We start from the raw sequence: 13,214 nt of genomic DNA on the forward strand, positions 1-13,214 counted from the left end.
TCGTATCATCGAGTAGTGAATATTCTCAATAGATTATTTATTTTTAAAACTTAATTGCACAGTCGGTAGCATAATTCCAATTACACAATTATATTGATTATAACATTGTTTTTACAATAAAACGATATTTTGAAAAAAAGTCCAAAAAAAAATTATAACGTTACAAATTGCGTGGGGGTCAATATGACCCATTTCAATTTTTATGGATATTATAAGTCATACATTTTTTTTTCAAAGGTATTTATTTATGAAAATCGATTCAATATTACTATACAATATTCTAAATTTATATCTATGTACACCTTTTATGTAATATCCGTTTTAGCTTCAAAACCTCCAAAAAAATTACAAATTTAATAATCGCTAATTTTCGAAATTTTTAAAATTTTTTTTACTAAAAACTGCCGTAACTTTTGAATAACAAAAATGAATATATCAATATAATTTTTTTTTTTTTAATGCATGATGTGTTTACCTATCATTTGGAATATTATTTTTGGAAATCTGATATTTCACCTGCCCACAGGGCATAATTTTGTTATATATTATAGTTACTAATTTAATAGCGAAATAGTAATTATTATTTTGATTTATACTATTTTAACTATAATAATTATAGAACCATTTTTACTTTATTTGTTATGTACCAAAAACACTTGTAAAAAATTAATTCGTTATAGTTTTATATTTATAGAAAAACCTTGAAATTTACAAAAAAGAATTATTTATTCAAATAATTATTTAATACTAAAATTCATTTTTCTATAGAATTTAATCAATTTATGCACAAGAAATTTCTAGTGAGTTATCATTTTAATTATCACTAATACAAGTAAAATGAATTATTTTAGTATTATACATAGTATGTTATTGAACATAACAATTTCCAATGCAATTATTGTACCTAAGACTAATGAACTATTTACGAATATTGAATATCAAACTTTTGTAACCAATGACGATCTAAATGAACTTATAAGAGGGTATCCAGCATTCCTTCAGCTAACATTACGAGAAAATAAATATTACACTGGTAGTGATGCATCTCTTTGTCCTCTACCTTATGATGAAAATACACTTTTGGATGATCCTGATGTTGAGAAATTAGAATATTTTGACCCGAGAAAATGTGAAAAGCCGTGGACGTGGACGCAACAAAATCAAATTATTGTTCCTGTTCAAAAAGAATTTACCATTAACAAAAGGTTAGGGAAACTGATTTTTCGAAATAACAATTTAGAAATTATTCAGAGTTATACTCATTATCTGAATACTATGGAAAGTGTTGGAATAACATTAGTCGATAGATTTTGTTTGTTTTTAATTGAAGTCATGAATAGAATCGATATTTTCTCTGAAGCTGTAGTAATTATTTCATTATCGGATAGGACTATAGATTACCTAATAGGAAATGTAATCATTTATTACTTTAAAAGTTTATTAAGACATATGTTAGACACATTTAGGAAGTACTTCATTTCTACATTACCTCTTGACTGTATTTCGAATGTTCTGAAGGAAATTTATCCAAATGACGTATTAAATAATTTTGATGGTATACAAATTCTAAAAAAAAATATTGAAAAATACAAAGCGCAATTATTAGAATGCAGAAAGCTTGCACATTTAAAAAGAAACTATACTATTCTTATAAATGATGACTTATGGGAGCACGATAACATTTCAAAGGAAATACCTGACAATCAAAATTTAATAACATTATATCAAGACAGTGTTAAAAAAGTAGCTAAACTTTTTAATGTGCCAAAAGTTTTTTCACTTATTTATTTATAATTAGCTAAACTTTTTAATGTAACAGAAGTTTTTTTATTATCAATTAATAATTATAAATTTATAATTAGTTTTTATAAAAATTATATTTAGTATTACATTGAACTATTATATTATGTTATATAAATTAAGCATATTTTGTTGATTCATATTTAAATACATTTTTACTATTAAAATGAAACAAATAAATTCGTTAAGATATTGAGTTATCAAATGAATATTTTTTGATAAAATAATAAAGATAATAAGATTTACTAAAAAATATTTTTATACAATAAATAATTTCGATTTTTATTATTTATGAATTAATAATTATTATTTTACAATTATTTTATATAAATATAATATTAAGTATCACATTAAACTACTTTATTATGTTATCATATAAATTATCCTTATTTTTTAAATTCATATTTAAATATTTATTAAAATGAATCTGTTGTAACTTAGTCTCAGCTTTCGCCGAACCTATTTCTTTCAACGATACGTCAAAAGATCACAGATCGTATCTATAAGAAGACATTAAATTTTTAAAAATTTCAAAATGATTTTCATCAAAATAGTATTTTTATAATAGTACTAAGTAGAAAAAAAAATTAACTTTGGTAAAAAAATTTTTAATTGTAGAGACAACTAGCTTATAATAAAGCTGCCAATGTCTCTAATAAGAAATTAAGATTTATCGCCTAATTTTTTTATTAATTTTAAAAAATTACATAATTGTTATCATCAAAAATATCGTGAAAAGCATGTTTAAACAGTTCTGTAAATGATATTTTTATATGAATTATTATTGTAATACGAAATTATAGTCATTATCTGCTAAAGGACTTGCCTTATCGTTGCCCATTTGGATTTGTATATCTTGAGGAAATTTAAGTGCAGTGGTTTCCCATTGCCTTCTGCACTAGGAACATAATGCTTACGTAAAATCGTATGTATGGTCTCCCATCCGTTCACCTACACCAGTAGGCGCGACTTAACACTAGAGTTTTGTCAACAACTAGTGTGACCAACGAGCCACGCCACACCGAATAACAGTAATCATCATAATTTAATTAGAGCTCAAAGTATGTAATGGAAATTCGATATTACTATTATTTAGGTTATTATTTAAAATTCTAAATAATCATTTTTTAAGTTTTATAAAAAAAAAAATGTTGAATTGTTTAATTAAAACGAATTATTTACATAAGTTAGCAATAAGAACAGTAAAATACATAATGCGAAACGTATATAACGTAATCAAATTATGAATACAAAATTTTACTAATAAAATTCATAATGTTATCAATTTAATTAAATGCTGCTGACAGAGAAAACGTTTATTATTTTTGTTATTTTCCACTCAGTTTCTTTCTTTTAGATAATTACTATATTTAAATATATTAAAATAAGTTTAATTAAGTATCATTAAAAATAATTGGAGCTTAATGTCAATAAATAATGTAAACTGATCAAAATTTAAAATTGGAATTATATTTTCAAAGTATATCTTCACACAATTTTCATCCTCTAAAAGTTAGTATCATATTATTTAGCACAAGAATTAAATTTTAATTAAATAAATTTGGTGTTAAATAAAGAAGAAAATGTGTAAAATTGGGTCAGTATTATAGCATTAAGTTGAAGTTAAAAAATATATTTGTTAAACAATGACCTCAGTTTTAGATATTATTATTTATCACTTAAGATGATCTAATTTCTGTAATGTTATTCGTAATTGAAATATTTTAAATGTAAATTATAGTGAAAATATTTTGACGTATATCTTATTTTTATATTAAGTATGTGATGTAATTAAGTATACATGTAATGTGATATGATATTGTTTTGTATGATCTGTCAAGAGAAAATAAAAAACATTAATTTTGTCATAACAATAATATAAATGTTAATTTTTATTAATATTTAAAATCAATGAAAATAAATTGTATATATCTATAGAATACCATCGTATATGAATTAATTATTTTTTTCCAATGATGTTATTGATATATATAAAAATCTTTTTGCTGTTCATTAACATTGGTTTTACATATTCCATACAGGTAATTAATTTATTAATTTAGTTATTATTTGATGAAAATATAAAAATTAATTAGTCAATAATTTTGATGTTTGTGTATAATTAAATAATGAAATGTCTATTAAGTTGATTAATTTGCAATTTGTTAATGAATATTAATAAAATATTTTTGTTTTAATAATTTTATGTAACAATTAATATTTGATATAATCTAGATCGTAAAATATATTTCTGAAATAACGAAATTTAATCAAAATGGAGTTTTAAAAGTTGTAAGAAAACCAGTAGAATTTGAACATTATTTTCATCCAGTTTCTCAAAAATGGAAAGTTGCAACACGTAAAAAGTTTCAATTAGATTTTAATAAATTTTCGTTCGAAGTTGTAAGAGATGACAATCTTACTAAATTACTAAACACGCCGTATGAAAAGTGTGTTGTTGAGATTAAAAAAGAAAATTGCTTATATATTAGGGTGGTCCTTATTTTTTTTTTTCGAAATTTGATCGGGCCACCCCCCAAATTTGTTCTAAACTATAAAAAAATGGTTCATACTTAATTTCGTTAATTTTGGTCAACCCTAAGCCGTGCCTCAAGAGGGTTGAAAACTCGGTAATAAGGGTAGTTTTTCAGTTATTGTGGTTTATCTCAAAAACTATGACATTTACGTAAACGTTTATAAGAAAAAAATTGTAGATATTAATATTCTAAATAATAAAGTTCATTACTAAAAAAGTCGTAAGTCAAGTATTTACCTCGTAAAAGTTAAAAGTTCAAACATTTTTTAAAAAAGGTGTTTTTCAGTTTTTTGCGATTAAATCCGAAAGTATTAACTATAGAAAAAAATAACTTATTATAAAATGTTTTTAAAATTAAATTTACAATAATATTTGTTATAAGTGTTTTTCTCATAAAACGACTCATTCTATCACAAAATAACAAAAACTCGGTTTTATACTATAATAAATTTTATATTGACAAAATAATAGATTATTTTGGCTTATTTATGTCAACGAGGTAATCCTCTCATCAGTATTCTCATTGTGTAATGTTTAAAAAAAAAGTTGATTTTTATTTTTAATCTTATTGTATAGGTATCAAAACGTGTTTTATTTTATCAAGCTTTTTAGGTATCATTATTGATTTAGAATCTTAAATGTTTCACTATCTGTTTTTAAAAATTATCAAAATCATATAAAATTAATATATTTTTGTCACCTATTGTTAGATTACACCTGTTGATAATTCTTCGATAATAGGTTTGATTGTAACCAATAAGTAAAATTATACTATTACAATAGTTTAAAACTCGTTTATACTCGCAAATACCTATTGCAGCATTTGAACGGGCTTGGTACCAAGTTTTTGTTTATATTTTGTTCGTTTTAACGCTGATTAAGTGTAATTTTTGTTATTTTCTACGTTTTTCTTTTATTATTTAATATTAAAAGTAGTGTTGTAATATGTCACACAAAGTAAATTTGCGTAAACAGATTTATTTATTAGGTCATACTGTCCATCAAATTTTTGGCTGTAAATTACCTTCTAATATACAAGTTCTTAGAGTATTGTTTCATAATATACGTGAAGTCAAATTAAGCATTCGTGATAGTGCACGATTAGTAATAGATGAGGTTTTAATATTTTGGCAAAAAGCTCGCATTCCAACTCGTGAAGTACGTCACTGTATATTAAAATTGGAAGCAATTTACGACGAATGGCGAAGTTTGCAAAAAAATGCATCACGACAAACTGATACTCAAAAAAAAAAAGAAAATTGTTTTATCGATAAATTTGACGACCTTTTTGATATAGCACATGCTGACGCTATGAATCTGATGAGTATTGAGTTGGATAAACAATTTTTAATTCGTCAACGTGAAAAAGGTCGTCCGGGATCGTTGAGTGGAATCGATTATGATTCATATCAAGCTGAACAAAAAAAGTATTTACGCTTTGAAAAAACAGAAAAAAGAAAAAAACGTACTTATGATGAAATAAAAGCATCGTGTAAGTGTTTAATTAACTTATAAATGTTCTATTATATTATATTGTTTATGAATAATAATTGCAGATGATACAGTTAAGTTTTATTCAGGATCGTCAGAAAGTGACACTGACGATGATAGTCAAATCATGTCGACCAATGATGATTTAATTTTTGAGAAAACATTATGTGAACCTGGTCCATCTACTAGTAAACGAGCTTCAAAACAGTTTCTCACTAACAAACTTGTAGCTGCATTGGATAGATGTATGATCAGTGACAGAGACGCCACTCATTTACTTATGGCAGCGGCTGAAGCATTTGGTCAAAACGTTGATAGTTTGGTAATAAATCGTTCGTCAATACATAGAGAACGTGAAAAGTTACGTAAAGAACGAGCTTTAAATTTACGTGAAAATTTTCAAATTAGCTTATTTAGTAATGCAGTCGTACACTGGGATGGCAAATTGCTTCCTTCGTTAACTTCAAAAGATCTTGTTGACCGATTACCAATAATTATTTCTAGTGGGGATCATGAACAACTTCTAGGTGTACCAAAATTATCAGAAGGAACTGGAGAGGAACAGGCTATAAAAGTATATGAATCAATTGAAGAATGGGGCCTAAAAAACTCAGTTGTAGCTGTTTGCTGTGATACTACGTCTTCAAACACCGGTAGATTAAAAGGCACATGTATATTATTAGAACAACGTCTTGAAAAAGATTTGTTGTATTTACTTTGTCGACATCATATTTATGAAATTGTTTTAAAAAGTATTTTCGAAGAAAAATTTGGTTCAACCTCAGGGCCTAATGTTCAACTTTTTAAAAAATTCCAAGAAGGCTGGAGTAACATAAATACAAATAAATTCAATCCAGGTATAGAAGATAAATATGTTAGTGAAAAATTATGCGATGCCAAACAACGTGTACTTGAATTTTCGCTAATTATTTCAAAAGAAAAACAGTTTAGAGAAGATTATAGAGAGCTATTAGAACTGTCTATAATTTTCCTAGGAGGAATCCCACATCGCAGTATATTGTTTCGAGTTCCGGGAGCATTCCATCACGCCCGATGGATGTCCAAAGCGATATATTGCCTAAAAATATATATTTTTAGAAAACAATTTCATATGACCGCAGAACAAGAAAGAGCATGTCGAGATATTTGTATATTTATAATATGTGTTTATATTGAAAGATGGTTTCGCTCACATGTTGCAATTGAAGCACCTTATCAAGATCTTTCATTTGTTCATTGTTTGATTGAATATGAAAAAATAGATAAAAATATATCAAAAATTGCATTAAAAAAATTTTGTGGTCACTTGTGGTACCTAACTCCCGAAGTAGCAGGATTATCATTTTTTGATTCAAATATTCCTTTATCAATGAAATTAAAAATGGTACAGTCACTAAAAAATCACGATGACAATGCAAATGTAATTAAGCGTTATGTTGTTCCAATAAATAATTATGCGTCTCTAAAAAATAAACAAATTTATGAATTTATAAATAGTTCATCGATAAAGTTATTTGAAAGATTTAACATTGCCACCGATTTTTTGAACCAAAATCCGTTAGATTGGAATGAAAATGATAATTACCAAAAAGGTAAATCTTTATTTAATCAGTTGAAAGTCATCAACGATGCAGCTGAACGAGGAGTTCAATTAATAAGTAATTTCAATGAAATAATTACTAAAGATGAAGAACAAAAACAATTTTTAATACAATCGGTTTATGACTATCGTAAGAAATATCCTGATGCAAAAAGAAGTACTCTCTCTAGAGAATTTTAATATTATTTATTTTATAGCGAAATTTTAACCTTGCATTTATTAAAATTACAATATTTTTTATAACACATAAAAAAATAAATAAATACTTTCTCAGTTTCACATTCAAGCTAATATGTACTGGAAGTGTGTTATTTTTATTTTTCTTATAAATAAGCCAAAATAATCTATTATTTTGTCAATATAAAATTTATTATAGTATAAAACCGAGTTTTTGTTATTTTGTGATAGAATGAGTCGTTTTATGAGAAAAACACTTATAACAAATATTATTGTAAATTTAATTTTAAAAACATTTTATAATAAGTTATTTTTTTCTATAGTTAATACTTTCGGATTTAATCGCAAAAAACTGAAAAACACCTTTTTTAAAAAATGTTTGAACTTTTAACTTTTACGAGGTAAATACTTGACTTACGACTTTTTTAGTAATGAACTTTATTATTTAGAATATTAATATCTACAATTTTTTTCTTATAAACGTTTACGTAAATGTCATAGTTTTTGAGATAAACCACAATAACTGAAAAACTACCCTTATTACCGAGTTTTCAACCCTCTTGAGGCACGGCTTAGGGTTGACCAAAATTAACGAAATTAAGTATGAACCATTTTTTTATAGTTTAGAACAAATCTGGGGGGTGGCCCGATCAAATTTCGAAAAAAAAAATTCTACACCTATAAGCTAAGGACCACCCTATTATACAGGGCATTATCTATTTTATTATGTGGAGACGAGAGATATCAGCGTTATTTAAGACATCTTATATTTGAAGTAAGTTTAAATGAATATTATTATTTGAATTATTTTTAACCCAATTATTCATATTTCAATTAGTATATAAGGGAAAATCGTGAATATTTAGAAAAAATATTGGGCAAGTACAAGATTGAAGATTATTTGTGGTACCACTTTTCAATTAATCCAGGTATTTTTATGTGCCTATTTATTGTTTGAAATAAATTACTTTAAATTTAAAATGAAAATTCTATTAACCTTGTAAGTATTAAATAATTATATAGTTTGAATGTATTACAAAATATTAGTATCTATATTATCTATTAAAGTGGCTAGATTTTTCTTAAATTTTTTTTAGAGCTCCATAAAAAATAGTACACATATTGTTTTTATAAAACTCAAAGAACAGTAATAATATTTAAGGAAACGCTATGTGTGTTTATACATTTTTAAAGCCAAAAAAATATTTTTTAACTTTTGATTTTTGTATTTTTTTTTTTTTTTTTGTCACTTTGTACTCGTAAAAAATTTTAACCAAATTTTGTAAGGATACACATATCTACACTTTAAAACATTTGCCTTAACCATTAAACCATTGCAAACTGATGCTGAAACTTAGTAGCGATGAGTGAGTAAAATTTACGCAGAGACTCATCTTTTTTGTTATTATCGATTAAATATACTCAAATGGAAATTAAAGATCAATCTCTTTTCTTACAACCAAAATAATTATGTGTTTTAGATAAAATTTAGATTAGTGAAAACATAATGAATTATGTATTAGCCCTATTATCTCATGTATATACTCTTCATCTTTACATTCTATTGGTTATTGTGAAATAGGCTTTTTATTTTTAGTTGTAAAAGAAATTATACGTCTCACGGTAAAAATATCGTAACCGTGTTGTTCATTTTTTGACATATTTCAAAAATATTTTGAAAAGTATACATTGATATTTGTAAAAAATAAATAAATGGTCAAGTATCCATTATAAATATACACAATAGTTTTTAATTTAAAAATTTCAATTCAACATTAGTTTAACCTTTTATAATTGTTACCATGGGGTAGTGCAAGCTGTGCTCATCTACACTACCTTCACCTACTAGTTGTTATACCCTAAAATTGTTATTAATCTAACATTTTTTCTAAAAAAAGAAAAAACTAATAATTGGTTATTATGAAAATTAAAAAAATAATAATAATAACGTTTTTTTATTTCTTATTGTATAAGAGACAAATAATAAAAAATGTACTTTTAATATAATCCAAAACTGTAAAATTTATTTGAAAAAAGGTAACGCGAAGAGTTCGCAGGATCATGAGTAATTAAAGATGTCAGAATCTGTTTGTACACTTGTACACAAAGTCAACAGATTTAACGAACCAGCAGTTTTTCAATAAAATCAAAATAGAAGCGACAATTTTTTTTTTTTGTTTTATTTAGATACATGTTTTTCCTTATTTATCAATCATTATTTATTTTTTATGTTCATACTTTATACTTTATTAAGGTGTACCTAATGACTTCAATTTTTCAAATGGCAGCATACATTGTTTACGAGCTTATTTATAAAATAATAATCAAATAAAGAAAATTACTGGTCGATAACAACTTTTGGACTTGTACTTCAGGAGTAATTATCTTTTTTTACCTAAGCGGGAGGAAACGGAGTGCGGCAGAAAAATAAAAATAGTTATATCTGCACTTCTCCTGCAGTCGAAATTTTAAAATGCTAATAAAATTTGATGTACCATTCCAAAATTTAAAATCGACAAGCAGTTTTCTTAATGGAATAATTTCCTATTTTATAAGCTAGTTACATGTGTGTGTTTACATTTAAAAATATTAAGGTTTTACTCTAAAAATAAGATAAATGACGTACCTAATAACTATTTAACCACTTATATATTGTGAGATAAATATTACTCAACAAAGTCAAAAAAATTATTTATAAGATTATTATTATTATAGGAGAAATTTAATGGTCAAAAATAAATCACTCTGTATATAAAAGAGAATTATTAATAAAATTAAATTTAAAAGCAGGTAATATTTATTAAATAAAAATATATTGAAAAAAAAACCTTTCAAGAAACATTATTATTAGGGTGATGCTGACTCAAAGTCTACCACCTACGCACCGCCACTACTAGTACTTTATTAAATATTGTCAACAATATATGATTAAAACTAAAATTTTGAATTAGTTTTGTTCATATATTTTATAATAACAAATGTTTATAGTACCATTGTTAAAAATGATATATATTTTTTATTTTTTTTATTTTTCTTTATGTCTTTGTTGAAGTTAAAGTTCGTATTATTTATAATTTACATATATAAATTAAATTTTTAGGTGTGACAATTATTCCTGATGATATTGAATTATACGCTGCAGCTACTTTTCTAAATGTTGGTATCTATAAATATGATTATGATACAAAAGAATGGGATTTCTACCACAAGGATTTACCTGATTATATATCATTGAGAAAATCGCAGTTTGAATTTAGAGTTATCGCTGATAAATTATCTGATAGCGTTTCTGAGAAAAAATCAAAAAAAGTTATAAAAAAAACAGCAGAAATAGAGTCAAATATGGTCTATTTAAATGAATCTAAAAAAGTATAACAAAAAGAATTTCAAAATTGTCTAGAAATAAAGCCAGAAATAACACTACACAAAGTTATCAACAAAAAAGAAACTGAGAAAACTTCAAAAAAAGAGTCAGTGAAAAGAACAGAAACAGTGAAAAGAGCTATGGACGATGAAACTACTAAAGGAACAGAGAATGACCCCATGAATATTAAGGAAAAACTAACAAATATAATTTCTTTAATAAAATCAAAAATATGTGATAAAAAAGAGGAGACACTTAAGTTAGATTTATTAAGAGATCAGTGTATTTACTTAGCACAAAGCAAAAAAGGTTTCTACTTAGTTTATTATGTTGATGACACTATAGTTGTATAAAATGTATAGAAAAAAAAAAATAAATGGTATAATTATTAACAGTTACAAAAAATAATAATTTAGGTAATTTAATACAAATATCTGTATAATTTTATATTCTTATAAGATTCGTCATTTTTTTAAATTTATCAATTAAACAGTTAGTTATTCCATGTTCTCCATACAAACAATTAAAATCATTCATTTCTAATGTTTTCTAAGTATTTATTGACGAATCAAGTTTGATATGATAGGTTTAACTACAAAATGAAATCATTTTACTTTGTAATTTAATTATTTTTTTACTCTATTTGTGTGTGCTACTACTAGACTATAATATTATAAATTTTTTGGTAACATGTTGCTATATAAATAATTTCTAAAAAAAATGATTGTTAGTTTCTCTTGAATTGACAGTGNTAAAAAAAATGATTGTTAGTTTCTCCTGAATTGACAGTGGATTTTTACAATTATAATCAAATTGTATTATACGCTCAATTGAGTAAATCTTTTTAACAACTTTGTTTTGATTGGTTCATTTAGTTAAAGTAAATCATTAAAATTAATTAAGTTCTGAATATTTCAATTGCAGAATCTTTTCAAACACCAAAGGTTACTAGGAAGTTAATATTATTACTTCAATTTAAGTTATCTATTACGATAAAAATGCAAAAAACAATTGATCTACTTTGATATTTTTACTATAAATAGTAATTATAAATCTTCCTAACTGCATATTAATCTTAACGATACAATTTTTTTAATTGTCATAAAATTTTCTATTTGATGATGTCAATTTCAAACTTGCCAATTCAGCTAAAAGTTGTTAAATTAAATAAATTTTTTTTTATTATAAACATTCACAAAAATCAACTTTAAACGATTAAAAAATAGGTTAAATATGTCATTTTCTTTATTTTTAATATATTATTAATCAAAATCAATATTAATTTAAAACTTTTTTTTTTTTTCATAATTATTTTTTAATAATAAGTAATAATATTAAAATTTAGATTGAAAAAGCCTAATTGCACATTTAAAACATCGAAAAAAGTTGACTTAGAAAATATATTTTTGTTTCTGATGTAAATTCCTTGTAGTCCAGTGTATTTATTCATAAGTAACAAAAAATTTTTATTAAAAAATATTGCATCAATCCCATTAAATTTTTATACTCGTTAAAATTAAAGGAATATACAACTACTTTATTATTTTTATAATTTCTTCGTATAAATTACAATATTAAATTATTGAATATCATTTTCATACTAAATTTAATAACTAGAATTAGTATTTATTCATATATTATATTTTTAAATCAAAGAACTACTAATTAAAATATAAATAAGGAAATAGGAGATCATATAGCTTCTGGAATAATCCATTAATTTGTTAAAATTAAATATTATCTACAGATTTGCATCGAAGCGTTTCTAATGATAGTGATTTTAATCACTGTCAGATTAAATTCATATTGGAGCCAACTATGCCACGTCCCCACTGTGCCGCGACCCCACTGTGCTACCGCTTTTTTTATATTCATATTTTTGATGTATTATTATTGCAATGAATAATATAAAATTATTTTTGGATACCTTGAAACATAATTTAAAAGTTGCTAACTACAAATAAGTTTACAAAATAACTATTCATAGAGCTATCAAAATTTAAAAAAGGTGTACATAATTTATACTTCAGATGTAATTCTTATAACTTCTATGAAATTTAATTTAAAAATTTTATCTTTTGTTGTATACAAATTTATGTTAGTGAAAATATTAAGACACTGTATAAAATTGTAAGGTGCTAAATATAAATTTAAGTCTAAGCGCTTTGTCCAAAAATATATACATTTATATATATATATATATATGTAAAATTTATTTCTGTAATATATGTCATAAAATAAATTTA

The 13,214-nt window shown here is 24.2% G+C and overlaps 3 protein-coding genes across 4 annotated transcripts in view; all 3 read left to right on the plus strand.

Annotated features, from left to right (window-relative positions):
- Window positions 1–215: 215 nt before the first annotated feature.
- Window positions 216–13,214, plus strand: part of LOC126901994 (uncharacterized) — a 51,792-nt gene continuing 38,793 nt past the window's right edge. The window contains exons 1-2 of one of the 2 annotated variants that reach the window (XM_050679014.1): window positions 216–237; window positions 769–1,060. In XM_050679014.1, the coding sequence (XP_050534971.1) occupies window positions 838–1,060 (223 nt within the window). In that variant the 5' untranslated portion in view covers window positions 216–237; window positions 769–837. The remainder of the gene's footprint in view (window positions 238–768; window positions 1,061–13,214) is intronic. The other variant, XM_050679015.1, reaches the window with a different exon arrangement.
- Window positions 3,726–11,536, plus strand: LOC126901997 (uncharacterized). Its single transcript, XM_050679022.1, has 5 exons — window positions 3,726–3,842; window positions 4,036–4,281; window positions 8,305–8,379; window positions 8,443–8,533; window positions 10,705–11,536. The coding sequence occupies exons 1-5, from the start codon at window positions 3,774–3,776 to the stop codon at window positions 10,977–10,979; spliced, it is 756 nt and encodes a 251-aa protein (XP_050534979.1). The 5' UTR covers window positions 3,726–3,773; the 3' UTR covers window positions 10,980–11,536.
- On the plus strand, window positions 4,955–7,759 carry LOC126901987 (uncharacterized). The gene is made up of 2 exons (XM_050678990.1): window positions 4,955–5,828; window positions 5,893–7,759. The coding sequence occupies exons 1-2, from the start codon at window positions 5,282–5,284 to the stop codon at window positions 7,605–7,607; spliced, it is 2,262 nt and encodes a 753-aa protein (XP_050534947.1). The 5' UTR covers window positions 4,955–5,281; the 3' UTR covers window positions 7,608–7,759.

Source organism: Daktulosphaira vitifoliae, unplaced genomic scaffold (genome assembly GCF_025091365.1).
Source record: "Daktulosphaira vitifoliae isolate Bord-2020 unplaced genomic scaffold, ASM2509136v1 Scaffold_3, whole genome shotgun sequence".
In the NCBI taxonomy this organism is placed as follows: Eukaryota; Metazoa; Arthropoda; class Insecta; order Hemiptera; family Phylloxeridae; genus Daktulosphaira; species Daktulosphaira vitifoliae.